General features: G+C 40.1%; 1 protein-coding gene across 3 annotated transcripts in view; it reads right to left on the reverse strand.

Annotated features, from left to right (window-relative positions):
- LOC6507848 (ecdysone-induced protein 75B, isoforms C/D) overlaps positions 1-24,738 on the reverse strand; it is a 91,700-nt gene that overhangs the window by 63,108 nt on the left and 3,854 nt on the right. For 2 of the 3 annotated variants that reach the window (XM_044715076.1, XM_014910004.3), the window contains one exon: positions 22,596-24,719. In XM_044715076.1, the coding sequence (XP_044571011.1) occupies positions 22,596-24,003 (1,408 nt within the window). In that variant the 5' untranslated portion in view covers positions 24,004-24,719. Of the gene's footprint in view, positions 1-4,535; positions 5,298-22,595; positions 24,720-24,738 lie in introns of those variants that run through there. The other variant, XM_044715077.1, reaches the window with a different exon arrangement.

Consider the following 24,738-nt stretch of genomic DNA (forward strand, 5'->3'; position numbering starts at 1 on the left):
AAGTGGGAGTGGGAGGTGTAGAGGGATGTGGGGGCGAGAACGAGACAGATGCAACAAACAGTCGCCACATGCAACGAGGTCACGTGCAGTTGGCTTGCCAGTATGGCGCTCTACACTACACTACACTACACTCAACTACAAACACACAGATAGCACTCAGCTAGAGCGAGTGGCTCTATGAAAATGCATTGCAAGGTTGCCCGTGTTCCCTGCACCGCCCCCAGCCACCCCCTCCTGGCCGACAAGCGTTGGGAGACATTGTCGCTGGCAGGCCGGGCGAATGAACTGAACTGACCCGCTTCGCAGTAACCTCTAAAAATGCACTACACACAGTGTGCAGCGTGTGTGCTGCTGATTTTTTTATTCTATTTTTTGTCTACTATTTTTGAGATTCTATGGAGGGAGACAAGGCACTGTGTCTGTGGGTGGGAGGTTGGAATTTTTATTTATTGATTTTTGTCTGAATTTAGTTTTATTATCTTTTTTTAATAAAATATATACTTTGTACTTATTTAAACTAATATTAAGGATTTGAAGACTAATAATATTATTCAGACAATTTTAATATATTTTTAAAATAGTATTTCTATTTTAAAAACCTAAAAAATCTCAAAAAAACAAAAAGATTTATGTTTTTGTAAAAAAGATCCTTCACCACCAATGAGAGCCATCAGAGAACATCCCTCTCTATTCCTCTCTCACATCGCTGTCATTTCCGTTCGCCATTTTCGCGAGAAAAAGCTTTCCGCTCAAAGCTTTCCTAGCTAGCTTGTGTGTGTGTGTGTGTGTGGCACACAATTGAGTGCAAGTTCAGAGCAGAAAACTATGACAAAATCCGTAGCTGCATCTCTGAGTGCGCCTAGTATTAGTATTAGTGTGTATCTGTGTGTAAATTTAGATCGAGGTTATTGCTTTACAATGCTGCCCGTCCATTCAACTCGGAGTTCAGTTTAGACAAAGCAAGGCAGAGAGCAAAAAATGACATTAAGAAAAATTATGTTGAATTTATTTATTGCATAGAACGAAGCGTTAGCCACTCTATCTCGTATCTAGTTCCTTTGATTCAATTTGCAACTGCAAAAAATGTAAAAATGCAAATCGTGTGGGTCGGCGGCCATAGCCAAAGTGCGCACATTTATTTTTATGAGTTATTTGACTCAGTTTCTCAGCTGTGGCAAGGTTGTGGCCCACTAGAAACGCCAGGGGCCAGGTTGAAAAACCTTTAATGACATTCTAGCTCAGCTCAGAGTTTGATAGTCGTTTACAATTAGCTTGATTCGCAATGACTTACATGACGGAGGACTAGACTAGTGATTGATCGATTGCTTCTGACTTACCTAGAAAGAGAAAAGATTTTTGAGAAATAATTAGATTTGGTTATAGGATGTTTAAAGAGGAGATTGAGAGAGAGAACTATCCTCTATATAACCTTCTGACAAAGTTTCTTATCACAACACCCCTTTAAACAAAAGCCAACCCCTCTTACTTCTGCCACAACTTTTCCAATCCAATTAATCTTTGATCTTCGATACAAAACCGCAGCATAAATCAGGCAATTTTCCAACGCTTTCAGTCTTAGCCTCGGCAAGTTGCAAAACTATAGGCCCTCCATCCATTCGCTCACTCTTGGCCCGCTCCACAATACACAAAAAAACAGTTAAGCAAATTTTTCAGTCAGGGGCGACCAGGAGCGAATCGGGGTGAATTGGCGCCAGCACAGATGCTGTGATGGAGCCTCCAATTGGGCGCCCGAACCGTGCCAAATTGAAGGTCGGACATTGGCCCAAACCGACTGATGCAGTTTACCCCAGAAAACTGCAGTCGAGGAGAGCGCCAGAGTCTACTGTTCTCTTGGCGGTGGCAACGCTGCGTATGAGTAATATTTTATGGCTCGTCTCTCCATGGCTGCGTGGCTGCGGTGTCTGTGTCGACACAGAATTCTGAATTGTCTGGTGCAGTTGACAGGCAAATGTGATTTCTCATTGTCATTGGAGTAGGATAAATGCAATAAATTACAATTTTTAAATAAATCATAAGCAAAAATATTTAATTTTAAGATTTATATGAGAAGTAAGGCATGGTTTTTGAGATTCTACTATAAGAAGTGACTTATTTTTTCAAGCAAAATAAATATCAAGTATACGCATATCAAGTATACGCACTGTTGACGCCTGAATAATTTATATGAGTATCACCGAAAAACCTTATAACCTCCCCTTTCTAATCCCCCCCACCAGCAAATGCAAAAGTAAAGCAAAACAAAAAATTTTATTAGGTCATATGGCTGGCATCGTATCGTCGCGTACATCGGCTATGGCGATAATAGAAACAAACACACACAGCCACACACACTCAAATCACACACACTGACTAACACACACACACTGTTACAGATAGGGGCGCAGGCAGCAATGAAAAAACAAACCCGAGTTTCAGGTCAATGAACGCCACGGCGATTCCAAGGCCAAAGCCACAATGCCTAGGAACCCCAGAGAGAGCGAAATGTAGAGAGAGTACATTGAGATAAGCGACAAATCAGAGAGAGAGTGGGGAGAGAAAAAGGGGGAGGTTCTATCGGGAGAGAGAAATAGGGGCCAAGGGAGAGAATCCTACTGAGGCCCAAGACAGTTCAAGGGTTCAAAGTTAGACAACAGGATGCCCAAGAAAGCCAACTTTACTTCCAACTTTTCGACACTTTCAAGTAGTTTTGGAGAAAAAAAAAAGAGGGCGAATAAACTGCTATCAGAGACTGGCAGTTCTTTTATCTAATCGCCGAGCTAAAAAGCTAAAAAAAAAAAGAATAAATAATTTGTAAACATATCAAAATGATAGAGAAACTAATTCCAATAAAACATAAAGTATTAACCAACAGCCATTGTAAGATATGGGTAATACTTGGTAAATATTACCAAGAATTCGATGGCCTATTAAATAGGTTTCAATGTTCAAAAGGCTTTCAAATAATTATATAACTTTTAACTCATTTCCAATCCAAATATGTCAAAAGATTCGAAAGATACAAGATATAATTTATGAGACTTATTCCCAGAAACAGCAAAGAACTAATAGTTTCTGCCATAAATCTCAAACTGGCAACGGAAAATAAATTGAAAAAAAATATATAAATGCCTCAAAATGTCAACAAATGCCCTAAATACTTTGGAACACGTGCATTAATGGTCTGAGTGTCTTGGCTTTTGGTGTGTGGCAGTGGCACGAAGCCAGTCACTTGCAACAATCGGTAGAAGGAAAAAATATCATTCTATATAATGGTTAAAAAAGTAACTTTTTGGTGGCAATCTTGTGTGGCATTTGCCGAAAAATGTTATCAATTGAAAGCGAAATTTGCTGGCCATCCCCCCCCTTTCTCCGCTCTCGGCGCCCCATACACACTCGCCTCGCCAAGTTCAACGACCGCACGAGTCCCTGGCCTAGATTTTACAGCCACACCAAAGCCAACAAAAGCAACAAACACAGCAATGGCAACACTAACAGACATTGCTGATATCTCGCCATCGTGCTTTTACTTTCGTTCAGCTTCGGCTTTGCTTCGGGTTTCTGTTTCGGCTTTCGTTTTTCGGTTTTCGGTTTTCAGTTTTGATTGGTGCTTAGAATCGGACTCCCTCTCATTCAGATACGATGTTTATGCTTCCAAATTCAAGATTCAAATAAACTAAATATTATATATTAAATAAATATTAAAAAAAAAAAACAAGTAAACATTTAAGAAGAGAGAGTGCTATAGACCTACTCAGTATTATAATTATCAAATAAAATATTTATTTTTATATAATTATCTCTCTTCATGAACTTAATCCCCCCATAAACCCCCAACACATAATACGCCTTCTTACGTACATAAATTTGTGATTACTAAGCACAAATATGTAATTCAATTATGCGCCAAATATTAATCATAATTTCCACATCAATAAATTATTCAGAGTCAGGATAGGTCCTTCTTAAAATATTCTTCCAATTGGCTATCGTCATGATGGGCCAGGCCACCTCCCAGCCCATAGCCCATAGCCCATAGCCCATAGCCCATATAGCCCATATAGCCCATGGCTTGTTGCGTTTAGTTTTGTTTTTGCACAAAAATAAAAAATTTAGGTTAATGAGTTCAACGACCGCCGAGGAAGCGCCAAAAATACACGGCCAGTACATGGAGCCAATAGAAAAGATAGAAAGTGAAATCATTTTTTTTGCCAGTTTGGGGGAAATTCGGCTGGTGGATGAGAGAGAACTATGAGTGCGTGGGCTGATGAGGTTAAGGATGGAGAAATTACACTAAATATTTTATTCAAATTAAGATAAGATAAAATAAATAAATAGTTTATAATTAACAAATCATATAAAATAAATATTTTAAAATGAAAGTACTTTAGTAAATCATTATTTGATAGATGATATAGTTCCTCCTTCTCTATTATTTTTAAAAATATTACCATATTTGTTTACAGTATTTATGAGTACTCTATATAGGTCCTCTACTTATTTTTATAATTATTCCAGTGATTCACTTTTCGACTCACCAGCTAGAACACGTCCAATCAGACGCTCCGTATCGTCAATATGCTTGGCCTGGGCAAACAGATCCTCCCGACTACCCACGGTCATCTTGCTCTATTATTTTTCACAAAAAGGAGGCTTGATCCTTGAGGTAATTTCTTTTGTAGGATATTGTATTTGTAGAATAGTATTCGCTGTCTACTAAGATTGACTAACGCAACAGATATCTCTCGATTGATCTATAAATTGGCTATGCTTTGTATCAGTTCTTGTTTCAATTTTAAATATCTATTTTATTAATTATTTATTTTTTAAGGCTCTTTGTATGGCACCTTTGTGAGTTTTTGTAATTTGTTTAGCTAACTAGTCTAGTAACCCGTTTAATTTGGCTGATAAGAGTAGTGTCTAAGTTTTAGTTGGATATTTTATTATTTTCTTAATTTATATTTGTGTGCACGGAAATATCACAAGATAGCAGCAACAAGAATTATAGGGAATTTTTTACGTGTTTTATTTTTGGCCAAGTCTTTATGCATTTTCATCTAATAAATGCCACAATTTCTTTCAACATTGCTCTAAGATAGCTCTTATTTTGTATCTAGAAAGGCTTTTTTCTCTCTCTTTTTATGACACTTGAATTTGAGAAATACTCAAAAAATAAAAGTTATTATTTTGTGTTTTTTTTTTTATTTTTTGGATAGATTTTTATTTGGAAATGCCGAAGAATTGCGAAATATTTTTTGAGCGCCGGTCACAGTCTCACAGTCAGTGTTCAGTTTCTGGCACGAACACGCGCAGCGAGCGAAGAACGCAGAATAATAAGCAAAACAACAAACGCTCGGCGCCAAAGCCGAAATGCAGAAGCAGAAAAATCGCAAGTTTCTATCAGCTGGCTCCCCATTTTGTTTTTCATTTTGTTTTTGGGGGCCGACCGGCCATGCGGTGGCAGAAACAGCTTGCCGCAAAGCTTTGCACTGCTTGCAAGCAGTTCTAGAAAAAAGCTTCTTGCCGGCATTTTGTTGGAGAGTGAAAGAGATGGAGAGCTTTGGCGCCAAGATTTGAAAATATGTGGGAATTTAATTATTATTTTATATATATTTATTTTTTTTATTTTTAGTCCATAAAATATATAGAAGCCTATTTTCCCAATCTTATATTTATTTAAACACAGTTTCCCTATAATAATCCTGTTTATGTCCCTCCATTATCTTCAGATTGTGGCCAATTTGTGAGGTCTTGGCCCAGACGAAACTGATTCGCATTAATTTGATTGCCACATTTAACCAGATTCTGGCCGCCAAAAAAATAATAATAATAAGGTGGAATGAGACTCTATCTGATTCCTATCCCGGTTGGCAACAGAAGCTTCGAAAGTCTTGTCCTGCGAGCTGAGAGCAAAAAAACAAAAAAAAAAAAACAAAGCAAAGACAGAAAAGGCAGAACGGGCCAAAGTTAAATGAACTGTGAAAATGCCAATGACAGAAGAATTATTCAAGGCCGCAGTGACGAACGAGAACACGAGGCGCGAAAAAGGCTTCGGCACGACGGATAGTAGCAACATCGGTAACTAAAAGTAACTATATGGAAGCTCAGCTCAGTTCAGCTCACAAAAAGTTTCCAAAGGAAGCTGAAGAACAGAAATAAAATAAGAGGATTTGTTCTCTTAAAAGAAACTAAATATAGAACAGGTAGAATGGGTTAAAAAATCATTAAAAATAATTAAGAGATGGAATATATGAATTCCAATTATTTTAGTTATGAAAGTCTAGTTTAGAATTATCTATAGATATCTTTATCTAAGCCATAATTTCAACTAATTTCTTGCTTTACAGTCTTTATAAGACTTTCTACATCTCTCTAATTTGTTCAGCAATAAAACCTTTATAGTCCCAACCCAACCATTAACTGCATTTGAGGCCACAACAAGAGGATTCACAAGCAACCAATGTTTGGGTTAGGTAAGTCAACCAACGTCTGTGGTTTCTGCATGCCGAATGGGACAGGATCCTTGAGCTACATAGGGATTATCACCACCAGCCACCGTCACCCGCTGACGCTGGATTTTCCATCCAACCCAGAGTGACATTGAGAGCTTGGGGAAAAATGTCAGCGAACGCATTTGAACTTTTGCTGCTGCTGCTGTTGCTGCCACGTCAAATGGAGGGGGCGAGCATATCTCCGCCCACTAAGGCCGTGCCTCTGGGTCTGCCCTCAATTCGACTGCCATGTTGCACAATCCCGGCCAGCAGTCGCAGTCACAGCCGCAGCCGCAGTTGCAGTTGCAGTTGCAGTGGCAGTTCAGCGATTCTGTGTCGTTGGCCGGGTTCAGGGTCAGTTCGCAGTTTGCAACAGCATCGGTTATGGTTCTGGGTGTGGGTTGGACCACTTGGGCCCGGCCATTGGGTGCCCGAGTAGTGCTCCATTAAACGAGTTAGGCGCCAAACGGTGTGAAAATAAAAAGCACTTAACCCACCAGCAATCCGCCGCTGATTCGATTAGGCAAACACCGTCGAGAGCAAATTGAAAGGGGGTTGTCTTAATGGACGAATACAGTTTCGATGGAGAGGTGGCAAGGTTGCAGCTGATGCCAGCTGACAACGGATTATGGCTTGGTAAAAGGTAAGACGGCCTTGGTGGGAAAAAGTTATTCTAAGAAATTGGCCACAATATAGCCATCGCAGGGGGCCATATTGTCCTTCCAGGCATCTTTCATAACTTTTAGGAGGTCCCTGGAAATTTTTACAAAATATTGAAAAAATATTTCGTTCCCAGATTTTTATGCAGAATGTTGGAACATCGATCCACAAATCGATTAAGGCATTCCGCTCAAGAATCGGATGGAAATTGGCCAACACATAGCCATCGCGGGGACCCATATTGTCCTACCAAGCAGTTTTCTTGATTTCTGAAGGGGATCCCCAGAAAATTTCATGAAAAATCTAACAAATATTTCGTTCCTAGATTTTGATGCAGAATGATGGAGAATCGATCCACAAATCTTTTAAGGTATTCCGTTTAAGAATCGGATGTTAATTGGCCAAGATATAGCCATCGCAGGGGGCTATATTGTCCTACCAAGAAGTTTTCTTGATTTCTGAAGGGGTTGCTCCAGAAAATGTCATGAAAAATGTAAAAAATATTTCGTTCTCAGATTTTGATGCAGAATGATGGAGAATCGATCCACAAATCTTTTAATGTATTCCCCTCAAGAATCGGATGAAAATTGGCTTAAAAAGTTATAGCCACCGCTGAAGCCATATACTGAAGATATCCAATTGTTTGCAAAGGTTTCTGTTTTTTTTTTGTCCTCCCAAAATGGGTAACCTCCGCCGCCATGAAATTGCTCCTCCTGCTGACGTTAGTTCTGCACCTACCCAAGCACACACCAACAGCAAACACATACAAGTTCCATAAACGTCTATGGTGTGGATAACCTTCGATGTCTATTCAACTCTGGGAGAAATTCGTCCAAGGACATGAACTCGGCTCACCCCACAGCACGATTCCATTCCATGCAAATAGAACAGAAGGCGCCGATAAATGGCAACCAACCACAACCCCCTGGGCCCAGTCCCCCCCCCTTTCTAAACAACCACCTGCACCTGCCTCCCTCCTCGAGTCAACCTTGATGGCTCGTAAAATAATATGGAAGAAACAAAAAAAAAAAAAAAATTGAAAGAGAGACAAAAGCCATTTTGAAATTTTAATTAAAACCAAAAAATAACGGCAATGCAATTCAAATGCCTTGGCAAATGGCCGCCTAACGGTATTTGGTGTGAGAGAGTAAGAATGAGAGTGTGTGTGGTTGTATCTGTGTCATGTCATTGTCCTGGATAAGGTGCAACGACTTTGGCCCTTCAAAACGTCACGGAAAGTGCGTGGAAAGTTTTGGGAAAGCTTTGAGCTGGACTTTTGCTAAGAAAAGGATTAATTTGGTATTTAGAAAAACAAAATATTCTACAAAATAATTGCTATTCTACTCGCAATTCCTCTAAATTTCCATCACTATTAATATTTTCGATTGTATTAATGTGGAATTTTTGTACATGAATTCTTCCAAAAAAATAATGTGATAGGAAGCCCATAAATATAATATAATATAATATAATTTGTATTCTCCAAATCAGCGGACAGGCCATAGAAGAAGAAGAAGCTAAATGCGAGCGAACAAAAGTAATTCACAGAAAAGAAAGAAGAGAGTAAGAGAGAGTGGCGGTAGGTTGAAGGGGGCGACAAATAGGGGGCGTTAGGTTATGGCCGACCAAAGGGAGAGACAGTGAAAGAGAGTGAGTGAGAGTGCGTGAATGCTCAGCACACACCGATAGAGAGATACCCACGCACACACTGAGACTTTCGCACACAGATACACACTGGGACAGCACTTGGCCCAGATTATTTTGAAGGTCGCGCATTATCGACGGTCGTTCACCTATTTACTCAGTACGCAAACAACAACAAATACAATAGAAGCAGCGACGCTGGCTCCGGCATCGACGTCGACTGCGGGTGGGCTTTCTTTCTTCATTTCTTTTATTTTCGTTTATTTATTTATTTTTTTTGTGCGAATAAATATGTACTGTAGATACCAATGCATGTTTTCTGAGTAAATTCATAAATATTTTTGTAAATACAGTGATGTTTTAGCTAGTGGACTATATTTATTATTATTATAAAATTTATAAAATTAATAAGAATATTTTTGGTGAGACTGTTCTACATTATTTTTTTAAATCTTCAAATTATCTAGCAAAAATATTTTTCTTTTTCGAGTTACCACTGTAGATATTTCTTTTCAGCCTATATACAAATACTGCCTTATATGTTCAAATTTTTGTAGGAATTGGTTTTGGTATTAGGTGTATATTTAATCAGCAGTTTCCACTGCTTTTGTTGCTATTATTGTGGCAGCGCGTGCGACATTTGTTGCTGTGTTCATTTGGGGGTTTGGGGGGAAAGCTCCACGAGAAGGAAGCCAGAAAATATATGCGGAAAAGCTTTCGAGGAAGTATTGAGGCAGTCCGCAAACATACCCCAATAAGTCTTTCCTTATAGTGTGTGTGTTCCGCTTGTTAATGCGCATTAGTTGAGCCAGCCATGAAATAAAGGCGCAAAAAGGAGCAGCGCTTTCAAATACTAATACACCTAAGAGTCTAATAAACACATGGCTGTCAGCCAAAAATATAAAAGAGTAGGAAGCATGTTGCCCGTTTTCAATAACCTAAAACATATGTAGGAGGTAAAATTTTAAGGATAACGGCGGAGGCAGGGTAGGTGGCGGTGGAGAGGTGGTGCCTGGATGGGAGGATGTGTATCTTCCCAGTGCTAAGTAGGCCGACGAAAGCTCGCATACAGTTAGGTCATTAGGTCACGAGTTGCTCACAAATATGGGAGGCTTTCAGATGTGGGAGGCATGCCAATAATGTGGCAAGTAATGAGGGTATCACTAATGAAAATGAATATTTGAAGCTCTAAAGATAAAAGGATTTATAATCATGAAAGCAATTATTGGTAAATTATTAAATTTATAGATGAAATAATAGAAATAAATCATTTTATTCTTTTAATTTTTAATGATAACACTGTTTTGTATTAAATTTATAAAAATATTTATCGGAAAACTGTGGAAACTAAGAGCGCTCCAAAAAGTAGGCAAGGAATTTCGAAAGTGAGAAAAAAGGCCTTCGGCGGGCACATGGGGCGAATGAGTTATTTTTAGCCCAAGCCCAGAGAGAAAGGCCTAGTACAACTGGGCCAGAATTGAGGCTGCAGAAGAGGGGCTCACAGCTGAGTGGGGAGTTACAGTGGGTGGTGGTGGGTGGTGGTAGATGGCTGGGGCTGACAGGTCGGTGAGGAAAGCAGCTTATGTAGCAGGTTCTAGTTCGACTAGGCCCTAGGGGGGTTTGACACATTGACCATGAATTTGGTTGCTTGGCTGCTAATAAAAGTGAAATAAGGGATGAATGCTGAAGACTATTTGCACTTAAAGAAAAAAGTATAAGAAATAAGTTAAAATACTCGATAAATATGTAAGTCAATAAGTTAAACTTTGTTTGAAAATTTTTTTTGATTAACATATTTATTGTAGAAAGTTCCTATTTTATTTTTATTATATTTATTATTATTATATTTTTTTCAGTGTCTGTGTAGGTGGGTAAGCTTTGTACGTGGCTCTGCGGAAAATTTGTATATCCTGACAGCCACTGAATGTTTCCCGTCCATCAACACAAGCTCAGAGCCATTTATCATAATTTGACATTGGGCTAAACAATCCTGAGGCCTGCCAATGCGGCCAACAAATTCAATTAACCCATAAAAAGGAGCTGCTCCTTAAAAATAAAAGTTAGAGCGAGAAAGAGGCAGCATTGTAGGCAACTTCCACGAATTGCTCCATTAATAACACTAGAATTAACAGAAAGGTTACTAAGAGTCAAGGCCGCCACCGAAATTCAACACATGCCTGGCAACCAAAAAAAAACCAAAAATATTTGGCAAAAAAGGAAGGAAAATCAAGAGGAAAGAGACAGCCTGATTGATTTAGAGTGCAAGTGCGATAGAGACGGCTAGCTGGTGGCACAGTGACAAAGTGCTAATGTGTGCGAGAGTTATGTGGCAAATTTATAGGCCTCTCCCTTTATTTGTGGCGGTGGCAATCAGCCCAGTTAACACGCCCCCACCCGCCCCCAGGCCAAACTTAATGGCCAAAAAGGAAACATTTGGGCCGTTAAGGAAAAGCCGAACAGCCGAACAGCCGAAGGAAAAACGGCCAAAGTTCAGGAGAAATATTTGAAATATTTTTTTCTTTTTCTAACGCCATGGAGGGTAGAACGTTTAATTAAATTCGTTGCTGGCCGCAAATTCCGAAATGAAATAAAATGAGAAAAGCCGAAAATAAACAACAACGTAAATTAATGGTTTTCCTTCGTTCAAGGTTAAGGTCGCTTTAGTCCTGGGTGGGATGTCTCTATTTGTTTAGGATTCTTTTTGGTTTTGAATAAGGGTTTCTAAGGGTCTCTTGGCTAAAATTAAACAGAGTTGTCAGAACTAATGTTAAGTCTAACACGAAAGCTTCTAGTTGCATTTGTGAAAAGTTTTCCAAGCTTTTCCAAACTGCACCTTGCACTTTTCGGGTTGCATTCTCAGCTAGAACTTGCGCCCAAAGCTCTCGCACTTAGTTGCAACTACTTCGAAAGTTCTATGTACTTTCTAAGAGTGGGAGAAAGTGCATTGCTTGTGGCCAAGAGAGAGAGAGAGAGAGAGAGAGAGCTTTTGCAATTGGCTGCAGGTGCTAAGCCACAAGTTGCTGCCGGGTGGCGCAACAGTTGCAGCGGCAGAGAGAAAAAGCCAAACAGCTGTTGAGAAAAAAATAAATGGAAAATAAGGGGGTGGGATATAGGAAGTATAGAAAGACCTTCTCTGAGGAAAAAGTAATCAAAATCAAATAATATTCTCTTCAATCGATTTATTTCTCTCTGTGCACTGCAGTCACATCCTGCGCCAAGGATCCGACATTGAGCTGCCCTTGATCGCAAGTGACCTTCAACAGAGGCGAAAGCTTTTCCTTTCGGTCTCTTTTCCTCTTTATGTTTTGTCTGCAAACTGGAAAATTAAAAAATAATAAAAACAGCACACAGGACAACAGGGGGTCTATGGCTGCAAGGACATAGGTAAGCGAGTCCTTGCCCGCGGGTAATTGGCTAGAGGGGACGAAAGCCCCGGCAAAGGTAAGCCCCGGCTTAATTGCCAGTTAATTGACTTTGAGTGGCATTAACCGGCATCCGAGAGTGACTTACATTTAATTGGGCCTGACAACCGAATCATAAGGCATTCTGGTCCGCAAAAATAAAATGTAAAGGTGAGATTAATTATTAAATGTGGGTCAGCTGGTCCTCTTGGACTTGTAGACATCATGTCGTGAGAGAGAGTGAGTTCCCCAACTTTTATCTGTTTGTTTTTCACATTTTTGCCCATTTCTTTAGCTTGTGCTTTTAGTTTTTTTCTTTTTTTTTCTTTTTTATTGCGCAAAGCGCACATGCCAACGACCTTGACCATCACAATTCATTTTCATTTTACTTTTTTGCCTCCCGCCACCCATCTCTAGGTATGTATGTATGTATATTTCCTCTCCCTTGCCAGTGTGGGGCAAGTGACACACATTACGTAGTTCCCCATTTAGTCGCTTACACAAGACCCCAGGCAAGGCCACTCTTTCTCACTCTCTCACTCGCCTTAGACCCTATCTAGGCCCCTTTCTACGCCCTATTGTGTGGTTATTTCGATATTATTATAATATTGTATTATATTCAAGAGTACTACTACTACTAATGGCATATTAATCAAAAATAATTAATTAAATTAAAATAAAAATAGAAAAAATAATACAAGTTTATTACCATTTCTATACAAAGTTGTTTAGTTTTTATTTTTATTTAGCGACAGTAGCCACCTGATCAGTTTGAATAAAGATTTTCTCATTAGAAAGCGTTGTGAATCGTGAAATTTTGTGTCAATAATCCACCTAAATCGCCTCCTATGTAAATGGGTTTCTGTTTCGATTTCGCTTCCTCAAAACCGAGTGCACCTGTAATTCCAATCGAGCAAGTTCATTAGAAAACTTAATGCGGAAACTGGCGGTCGACTAACCGATATCCAATCGTTCTATATGCACTCAGACAAAAAAAAAATATATTGTATTGTATATTTTTCTCAATGTCACTCAGAACAGACACTGGGGGGAAGGGGAAATCTAAAATAATACTTACACTTGCGTACGTACGGAGTAGAGTAATGTGGGTGAGGTCAATACGAACTGAGAGCTACGTCAAAGCGAAACTGTTGATTGACCGAATGACTGAATGATTGAGTGAGTGACTGAGTATCTGAGAGTGTGCGGTGGCAACTCTGGCAGCACAGTGGGCAAGCTGCCAAGGAAATTACTCAAGGCACGGAAGTGAGCCAAGGCTTCTGCCGAATATTTCCTCCTCCCCAAAGCCCCAACAAATTTTCGCAATAATATGAAATATTATAACCAATAGAGGGGTGGACCCAAATATAGTCGCAAGAAAGAATGTCAAAAGTTAAGGAAACAATGATGGTGAAAAGTGGGTTACAAAAAAGTAAGCCAAAAAATCAATGTTCATTACATCAAGTGCTGGTAATTGAGGCGAAAATGGCAATTATAAGTTGACACTGACATTGCTTATCACACACATGCAGACTGGGAGAAAGAGAACGCGACAGCCAAAGAGAAAGAGAAAGAGAGCGACGGCGAGCCTGTCGTTTGTCCTTATCCTTGTCCTTGTGCGTTCATTATACAATCCCCGACCCAAGCACGCGCACCCAGCTTGCTGTTTGCTGTTGCTGTTATTGTAGTTGTCAACGCATGCACATTTCATTGCCATCTTGCAGTCCAAACACACACACACACACATACACACACAGATACAAAATACAAACACACTACACACTCACAAGCATCCCACAACACGACCCTGACCATGAACAAGAACTTGTCAATTTCAGCAGCAAAAGCAATACACGGCGAAATATTATTGAAATATTATTACATTATTCGAAAAATAAGAGACAACATGGCGTATACGTAATATGTTGCAAACTGCTCTTTCCAACACTATAGAAATACTATCCAACACTAGGAATAAGTACTATTTTATATAAATTTCCCTATTTTAATCTAGAAACTACCTTTGCAAGTTAAAACTTTAAAAGCCAACAGTGCGAATGATTAACAAAACTTAATTACCAACTTAAATGGCTAAAAGGTGTTTTTAAACAGAGGTCTTTATGCAATATCTTTAGGTTTCATTAATGAAATATTACATAAAATTTTTTAGTTAGTTTTTAGTTATTAATTTTTTTCAAGAGGCCTTCCAAACTGTTGAAGAGCAAAAAAGGATTCGAAAGAGGAGGAGAGCAAGTGCAAGGATACTTCTGCTACGTGAGTGTGAGCAGAAAACGTAATTTAATTTTGTGTTGCGAGCATTTTGCTTTTCATTTTTTACACGCCAGTTTCCAGTTCGTCATTTCTCGGAAAGTTTGATAAGCGAAGTGGCAGGAGGTCTGCTATTACATAGCTGGATTAATGATGCAATTTTAGTTCAAGAATTAGTTATTTAAACCCTTTTGGTAATGGGTTTATTATAGAACATTATATATTACACATAGAACTCTTCTTAAATCTTGTAATTTATTAAAGAGCTCTATATCGATTATATAGAACTCCTTCTAGACTTCCAATAAAAGCCAATATTATATTAACAAACTCTATTACAATTTATTAAACAAACATTACCCGATTCCCTGAAATCATATCCATTAACATGATAGTTTAGTGGAGAACCCCATTATAGGTCATTGACATTGGATAGCCCCGACAGTAGTACCAATCCCATGTTGTTTATAAGAACTAACCAATCCCTTGTATATGACACACTAACCCATATATGGTGGAGGAAAACCTAGGAAAACTATTTTGCACTTGAATATTTATGAACCTGCCCGGGGGAAAAATGTCAAGTGCTTTGGCCATGACCTGACCTCCGATACAGCGTCGGGTCTGCACACTTTAACCCCAGTAATAGCCCAACTCAGTTTGAGAACTATGAGAAGCTCTGGAAAGCAACAATGTCGAGTGCCATCAAAAATGGTAGCCCCACTCCCCAGAGTGGGGGAGTAGAGTAGAACCCATTAACTGCCCACCCACCCATGAGGCCCCTCCCTATATAGACCTGCCCCCCTCGTCGTCGTCGGCTGACCTCTCTTCCTCGCGGAAGTGTGTAAGAAAATTTCATTTCCATCGCATTCACGTTCAATGTCAGGTTCATGCGCATCGCCTCCAAATGCAAGGCAAAGGTTATGCAGCAGCAGCAGTAGCAGCAGTGTTTTGCAGCTCCATGAAGGGCAACCAGGGGGAGTCAGATTGGGGGGTGGTCGACTCTGGGTGGGTGGTAGTGGTCTGCGGTGGTGGCACGTTCGGCGGTTGTAAGGTCACTGTCAAGTGGCAATGGCATGTCCAAGGATGAGCGGGCGGTGTATAGAATTTTAAGTGGCGACGTGTGCGGCTACTTTAGGTATTTGTTTGGTTTAATAAAGTCCTGTTTGCCAGGATAATGGCTTTTATAGTACAAACCTAAACAAGGATAATTATTTAAATTGCACTGTTTTTCATAAGAAAGAGATGTTTATTTTTGTAGCATTTCTAATCCCTTGAAAACGACGCCGAAAGTCCGGAGAAGAGATCGCCAGCAAGGAGATCGTGTGTGTTATTGACCTAAGTCAAGGGCACTGCACTTGAGGTCCATGGTCGTGAGAGAGAGAGAGAGATTGCAGATTGGAGTACAGCCGCGATCCGAATCGCTGGGAGGGGTTTGGGGAGAAGGCGGGAGAAGGAGCTCAGGGCGGGGCAGCAGTCTACCAGAATCTCTGTGAACGTTTTTAGGCGCGCAAATAAACAAAAAGCAGATCACAAAAGAGGCGCAACAGGGGGAAAAAAAGGTATAAATAGCGCCCCCATGTCCCAAGCGTGACGCTCTACCACCCATCTCTCTCTCTCTCTCTCTGTCTCTTCCTTTAGGCTATCTCTTTCTTATGATATTGTATTTTTAAATTTGTTGTTGTGTTGCTTGTTGTTTTGTTGTTTTGTTGTTCGGGTGAAGTCATGTCGTTGACAATATCAAGGCCAGCCCACCTACCAACCCCCAGATCCCTTGCAGTGAACGAAAGAATTGTAGTTTCAGAAGAATTCTTCAATTCAGAAGAATTACAGTTCAATTACTTGAAATAAGAACAATTTAGAGAACTATCGTTCATTACTTTTTTTTTAATCTTAATAGTTAGTTGAGTAAAAATAATTATTTTTCCTGCAGTGCACTTCCTTTGCTGTCTCTTTCTCTTCAGCCATAGCCCTCTCTCTTTCTGGCGGGCGTTCTTCAAGAAGCCAACGACTTCTGCTTGTAGGTCAATGGCACTTGCCTGGGAGAAGCGACAGAATGTGGCAAAGGGATGGCATCTTTTTGCGATCCGTCCCTCCTCGACAGCAACCAGTTTTTATTTTTTTTTTTTCCTTCAAACCGATCCTGCTAATAACCAGACAGGCAATGGCACTACCTCTGTTCTCTTCTGTCTGCCCTACTTTGGACCCAGCAGCAGAGTCTGCCTGATTTAATACTTGGTGGTGTGTTCTTCGTCGCTTCGGGTTCTTCCAGGCTCATCTCTGCGAAGCTCTGAACTGTTCTGAATGCTGTTGTTGTTACCAAAGTTCAAGGTCTTTGATTTCAGACTCTGCTTGTTAAGATGCCTCAAGAGCTCTTAGGGATACAGTAGGTATTCGAAAATAAATAATATATAATTTAAGATATAATATAACTATACAAAGTTCTACATAAGATATTCTTGAAGATCTTTAAGGCTAAAGAGTTAGAAAAGGACTTTTATCCCCATCACATACTTGGATAATCCTCATTCCTGACTCCTGACTGTTGTCTGCCCAGATTTCGTTCCAATTTGATTTTTATTTATTTCTGAAGAGTCCAGGCCAGGCCAGGCCAGGCCAGACCAGACCAGACCAGCCCTTTGTCTGACAATTCCCTCATTTGGAACCCATTGTTGTTCTGCTCTGCTGGCCAGCTTAATTATTTAACTCTCGATTCAAGTTTTAAACTTGATGTGTGCGAAGTCTGCGCCTTTTTTTTCTTCCTTCCACATTTTTTTTTCACTTTTGATTTTTTCTTGCTTTTGTGGTGCATTTAAATTGACTTCGAGCTTCACTTATTTCATGTAATTAAGACGTTTCCGGTTCATGACCTAAATGTGCAATTTAGGGCAACTTCATGGTGGCACCGAGGGCTCCGAAGAGGGGACTCTGGACTGCCTGGTGTTGATTTTTGCATAAACATTGGGGGAGGGCCAGTCACTTTGTCTGGCTGTGACTCAGGGGGAATTAAAAGTTTGCAACGATTTCACAGAATAATTAAATTTCCTTGCCATAATCCTTGAGAGATGGACTTCTGGGAGAAATAGTGTGCAAATTGTGGAAGTTGAGTCCAATTTTCTGTAAATTATGACCTTGAATGTTATGCTGCCTTGGCTAGAAGTCCAAGAATTTGCGTGCCCCACGACGTCTAATCCAAACAGATGATTCAATTCGATGCCAGCCACAAGAAATTCAAAGCTTTCCACCAACTGACTCAGACACTGCAACCTTCGCGACAAAAAAAAATGTGGCACGTGTCAATGCAAAAAAATATCAGAATAAAAATAATGTCAGAGTCGGACTTCAAGAGCAGGGCCAAACAGATAGAGTGATATTTGTGTATTATTAAAAAGTGTAATTAAAAAAACAATAAACTCGAGTGTTTTTGACTTTAAAACGAAAAATAATAAACATACGATAGAGTAGAGTATACGATAGTTATCCTATCGATAGAGTGTCATATCTAATATTACCGTTATTTGAATCGTAGAAACTCATATGGAGATGGGAGGACACTTCGGCTGGGATTACCAAAAGCTACCTTGTAACATGGCCTAGTCCGATACCGTTACTCAGCCTCAATGCCCCGATCCGAAATGTAACGGTTGGCGAGGGCATCCGCCGCCCGCTAGAGGGAGACAGTCAGAACGGGCGGGCGGTGCTCAAGTACGTCACTCATACGCCCCGTTGCCCCTGCGATGCCGATGCAACTGTAATCAAATTTACAGTTAGCTTTTCGCTAATTGTTTTCGCTCTCCCACTCGCTCGCTCGCTGGCTGGCTGGCTGGCTCGTTCAGGAAGTGTTCTAGATTTACGTTACGCCAGCACTTGTCTTTATTTCTCTCTCATAACCCCCAACCCCCAACCCCAACCCCCCCTTCAACATCTGTAATTATTGTGTTCTCGCTTTTAGTGTGTCACATTTTTTTGTGTTTTTGCTTTGTTTCTATTGCTATTGCTTGTTTGCTATTTCTCTTCCGCTTCTAATGCCGACGAATGACCTTGTGCTTGGTTTTTGTTTTTATTTCTATTTTTTTTTCTATTTTTTCTATCATTTTTATGGCACTCGCCCACTTGTAATTCGCATTTTTATACAATTGCACATTGTATAATATTATTTTTATTTTATTTGCATTTTTTTTTTTATTTTGTTTTGTTTTTTTTTTTTCTGTTAGAACAGGTTCTGTTGTTTTTGTGCTTCGTGTGGCATTTTTATCCGCTAGATACTTTTGTTAACCGTAGTAGCCAGTTCGGTTAACTAACTGAAAAATGGTTATAACTAGTCTGCGACTTGACGTGACTTTGTGTCAATGTTTTGTTGATTTCGAATTAGATTTCAATTGATTAGTTAGTTAGCTTAGTTAGTACAACAGTTATAAATCAATCAATTGTCGGATAATTATACAAAAACATTATTCACTAAGGAATTCATGGTAAGGGAAAGGGATTGGCATGAATTAATTATAATTAATAATTATTTTATGAAATAAATCTCCCTCCCGTAATAGCCCTATTATTAATCTTTTGACATAACATTGTTGGCAAAAAAAACACAAAAAACAAAAATGCATTATAATTTTTCCATCAACACTCACTTTGATTATGAAACATTTGCACAACAAACTGAAAGCACTGAAAACCTATTGAAGGGAAATCAGCAGTACCAGAACCGTGTATTTATTATTGGGTTATACAAACGTCCAAGGTCGTAGAACCCCCAGACCTACCACCCACCCATCCCCCAAACATCTACCCGATCGTTGATCGGCTTTTATAGGCCATAATCAATTTATTTTTTATACAATATATAGTTCATGCGAACCTTAACAAATTACGCGTTTGCTTTTTATTCTATTGGTATTGAATAATATGAGTGCGGTATGAGTCTCGAGGCGAAATATCAGCAAGCGATTGCATTTAGTATTGCTTATAGGGGTATTATGTAATCGGGAGAGCGCAATTTCACTGGCAAGGTCGTCGGCGGCGACTGTGACTGGGCCAGACCGGGCCAGCCCGGAAAAATAGTGCACACAAGTTGGCCAGAACGCAATAGGCCAGATGCATGTGCTCGGCCCAATATTTGGCAATCAATTCCTCTGCTAATCAAATTATAAACTGAAATTTCAGCTCTATTTGTTAATTGAATTTGTGGTAATAGGAATAAAGTGTTTTTAGAGTGTTTGTTAGTCTGGTAAGAGATACGAGCCATAATAGATTATCAGTCAGAAAGCGTCTAATTAAGATTGTTAACAAACCTTTTAAACTGTTTCCCAAAAAAAAAAAAAACAATATTGGTAGTTAACAGCAGCAGTTAGGTTGGCACTTTGAATAACCGTTTGCATAACACTAGGGGGATACTAGTTAATAGAACAGTTTACGCAACAGTTGGCTAACTCGACCGAATGCAAATTATTTCCCACAGCTACCAAGAACAGCTTGAAATAGAGAGAAAAACAAATAAATAAACAATTTATTTTTGCCCTGAGCCCGAGCGAAAGTCAAGTGTTTTGTAATCTCAGCCCCAATGGAGATGATCTGTAAATTGCTGAAACTTATAACCGGGCAATTAAGACGTTGAGCAAAAAATTGGCTTTAGGTAAGAGCACTAAAGCTTAAATTAAAACTAAAATAAATGAAGTGTATCTGTGAATATTGGTATTTATTTCATGGCTTGGATGAGTCTGAGATGTAGAGCCATTGATTGACACTCGGAGCTCTTCTCTTCAGCCTGTCACTGGCGCAAAATGATAACAATGGAATATAAAAATACACTCCGAGGGGAATAGAGACGCACATGAGTGGTCTAGGGACACACTAGCACACTCCGTGTTGACCCAATGTGCTGATATGTGGAGCTTAAGCTTTGGCATTGACATTGAAAACTGAGAGGATGCCCTACCAAATCGGGCATATGCGACAATAAATTGTAGAATTTTAAAAACAGGTAGCAATCCGAAGGATTCCCAATCACTTTCACAGCCCCAATCACTGTGGGGAGTGGAGAGTGAGGAAAAGGCACATAAATCTATCGAGGCGGCCCGGTTGGCCTTGACTTTTATTTGCCCAGCTCGCAGACTCGTTTATTTATTAGCCAAGCAACAAAGGAGAACGGCAAGAACAACAAGCCAAGTCGATCCAAGCCATTGCCCAAGAAATCAGTTCGCCCCGATTCCCCATATATGCATATACGCGCTCGTATATATTGTATAACTAAGCGTATCTCGAGACATGTGGAATGGAAAAAAAAAAACATAAAAATACAAAAATAAATAAATAAAAATATATAAAAAACAAAAACCCACAGGCCGAGCTAATGAAATCATTAGAATACCGTCAGTTCTCAGTCCCAAAAATCATTCTCAACTGTCACTTTCATCCGTATCTCTGTCAGATTCGTGGAACAGGTTACCCACTTAGCTGGAAATCCAAACATATGATTTAACCTGTGTTTTAAAAAAAAAATAAACATTTTTGGTCACATAATCGACCGATTATGTGGAAAAATAAACAAAAGTTTGATTAATTAAAGGTTTTAGGAGGGGAAGGAAGCCAAACAAAACAGAAACTGAAAGTGAATAATTTATGGAAATAAAATCAGAGACTTTTTTTTAGAAATAGACAATAATTAGTGGACAATCATAGAATTGTCTATATTTAACTGACTAATTAGCATTCTTAGAAATTATGCTTATAACTCAAAATAAGCCATGATCTCAGTTAACTTTTAAAGACACACCTTTTGAAAGAACTGTGCCAGACTAAACGGAAGCAGTCGAGAAAAATCTCCAATTCAAAATAGGTCTTTAGAAACCTACTCATAAATTGCAATAAAAAGTAAAAGCAATCAAAACAATGCAGATTTTATATATAGTATTTCTTATACTATATGATACGCATCTTGTCCCATATAGATGGATTTAAATCCAATTCAGATACAACATCCAGAAAGACAGACATAACGTCAGAGCCGAACAGAAAAGCAGACTGAGCGGCGAGTTTATTCCAGTTGAAGTTCAAGGTAAGAGAGAGCAGAGCCACTGAAGCAATTGTTGTATACACACGAAAATTAACACAAATATATATATAAATATATATATATATATATATGAGAATCTGAATATATAGCACATATAATGACACGCAACCTTGGCAATGCTAAAAAGTGTGCCGAGAATAAGAGAACCAAACCCCAAAAACGATTTCAATTTAAATTGATAATTAAATTTATAAATTTTTGTGTTTTTTTTTAAGGTGCAGCAGCTGATTGGACTGGACATACTATATACTATATATATATAATAATATATATATATCACTTTGTCAAAGCAATCCCAAAATTATGAGGTAATCCAATGATGAATTGAAATTATTTGATTCGTTAAGTGTTCTTCTCTCGAATTATAATTCCACACGTAGATAAAGATATATTATATATGACTTGAATGTAAAATTTCGAGTGGAAATACCACCAACCCTCGCTTTAAAACCCATTGACCCCATACCCCATAGAACGTGCCATTATAGACTACTATTTTTTTTGCTATAGATGTTGTAGAAAGTAAAATTACTCATATTCGATTTGACCTTTTGCAGCATTACCGTTATTCCGACTCATACCATGAAATATACTCGAATGTCTCATGTGCGACAACTAACTGTACAAACAGCTCTATTAGCCGCTGACTCACCTGGCAAGTCACTAAATCCATTGCGATTTCCTACATATACCAGGTTTACCTGGCCCAGTTCCTACACTGTACTAGATCATAAAATATATATAATGATACATAATGATAAGATATACTATAGGATCTATAATATATAAGATTATCTCATTCTCACTCTTAAGAAAACAAAATATTCCTATAATATTGCTCAAAATACATATGTTTCTATAATATAATTTTAATATTATGTTGCTTAGTGTCTGGTTATATAGCATATATATCGTATAGGAACCTGTCAACCGACTTATCCGAACCATATAACGTTCGACAAGTGCCTTCAGGGTCAACTGGTGGCTATTTCAACACTCCAACTGCCAACTGCCAACTGCCAACTGCCAAGAGACAGTCGAGTCTGTGGCAAGACTTACCTAGATCAGGAATCGAGCTAGACGGCTCCTCGCCATTGCTGATGTTGTTGTTGTTGTTGTTGGTGTTATTACTGCTACTGTTGTTGTTGTTGTTGTTGCTGCTACTGGAACTGGAGGCGTGTTTGACCTTGGGAGGTGGTGGTGGAGGAGGTGGTCGCATTGCCGCACTGCCAAGGTTCGACTGTTGCTGCTGATGATGTTGCATGTTGCTGGTGTTGCCGGTGTTGCTGCTGCTGCTGCTGGAGACGACGGGTGTGCGAAAGATGTGCGAAGAAGAAGAGCTGGCTGAGACGGAGCTGGAGGCACCACCACCACCCACTCCACTGCTGGAGCTGACGCTGGCAATCACATGTTGCTGGTGGGGCTGGTGTTGCTGCTGCTGCTGCTGTTGGAAGTGGTTCGAGGCAATCACATTGACATGCCGCGTACTGGTGCTAACCACAAACTTTCTAGCCGCTGCTGTGGGTGGTGGCACTCCGCTTGAGATGTACTGTTGTTGCTGCTGCTGTTGCTGGGGGGGCGGTGGCGGAGGTGGCGGCGGAGGTGGGGGCGGAGGAGGCGCCAAGGGCGGCGTCTGTCGCTGCTGATACTGCTGCTCCGGATAGACGCTTCTCCTGGCGATCACCGGGGAAACGGGCGCCGATCTCGAGTGGTGGTGCAGCGGTGGTGGCGACACCGAGTGCCTGCGAGCTGCCACCACCACAGTGGCTTCATCGTACAGTCGCCCGTCGCGTATCACCCGCACATGTTGCTGCTGCTGCTGTTGTTGCTGCTGGTGGTGCAGGGGTGGTGGCGATTGCTGGCGCTGTTGCTGCTGCTGCTGCTGTTGGTGTTGCAAGTGCTGCAGGGCTGAAGGACTCGCCGAGTGGCGACGCGACAGGTGCTGATTGGAGGGCAGAGTGCGGGTGATGATGATCTGCGGAGAGCCGGAGCTGGTGGTCAGAAGAGCGGCGGTTTCCAGCGGAGCTGAGCGCGACTGCTGGGTGAAAATGTGCTTCAGGGAGGCGCCACCACCACCACCGCTGCCCGTGGAACTGGTGGCCCGCTGCTGCACATACTCCACCCGGGGCGTGAGGATCACCTTCTGGGTGCCACCGGGCGTGGTGAGTCCTGTGGGCTGGCGCGGTGGCACTGTCTGGACCTGGACATGGGTGTACTTCTGCTGGCTGATCGGGGCAGGACTGTGACTGCTACTCGGCTCCCTTTCCCTCTCCCTCTCCCGCTCCCTCTTCTGCCGCTCGTTCTCCTCCAAGTGCAACATCTCAAAGTCAATGGGCTCCGATTTGATCAGCTTGGAGGTGGAGCCACTGCCAGGACTATTTTCGGACGCAGATCCCGATCCTGTGGTGGCGGCTGCTGCTGCGGCGGCTGCCTGGACTGCCTCCATGCACTTGAGTTTCTTCAACATGGTGTGTATATATCAAAAAATATCGATCTGCCTTAGATATAATGTTAATATGTTTTTAATGGAAAGTTGGTTTTTAATAATTCTTGTCTTTTGTTTCTTGTTTTTTTTTTTTTTTTTTGGATTTGATCCTTAATCACTTTTGCCTCAATGCTGTATCTGTATTATCCTTGCTGTATCCTTTCTCTTTTAATTTAAAATCAGTCTCTTCTTCTTGACGCTTGTTTTTTGTTTTAGCTGCTTGTTTGTTGTTTTGTTTGTTTGTTTGTTTGTTGCTTTTTAATTTGTTTGTTGCTTCTGCTTTTGGATTATCAAAAAATTTGTAATGTCAGCCTTGAAAGTTGCATGAAAAAGTTATCCCTTTCTATTGTGTATCCTAGAGAATTGTTGTTGTCCTTAGTCCTTACTCTTAGCTTAGCGTTGTTCCTATTACCTGAAATCCCAAAGTTCCTTGATCGTTACCGTTATATCTTATAATCCTTTAAATATATGTATATCCTTTCTGCTATCAGCTATCTGTTGTGAGGCTTCTTCCGTTGACTGAGTTGAGATATTTTTTTTTGTTTTTTTTTTTTTGATGAATTTGGGCCGAGAGTTACGAGTTACGAGAGTTAAGTAGTCTAGTAATACTTGATGGTTTCCTGTTTGCTAATTAATGCCTTGCCCGATCCACAGCGCAGCTTCTGAGTATATGTTCTGTAGGTATTCCTTTGAAGTAGCTAAAAAATAGACAATACA

This window comes from Drosophila ananassae, chromosome 2R (genome assembly GCF_017639315.1).
Source record: "Drosophila ananassae strain 14024-0371.13 chromosome 2R, ASM1763931v2, whole genome shotgun sequence".
In the NCBI taxonomy this organism is placed as follows: Eukaryota; Metazoa; Arthropoda; class Insecta; order Diptera; family Drosophilidae; genus Drosophila; species Drosophila ananassae.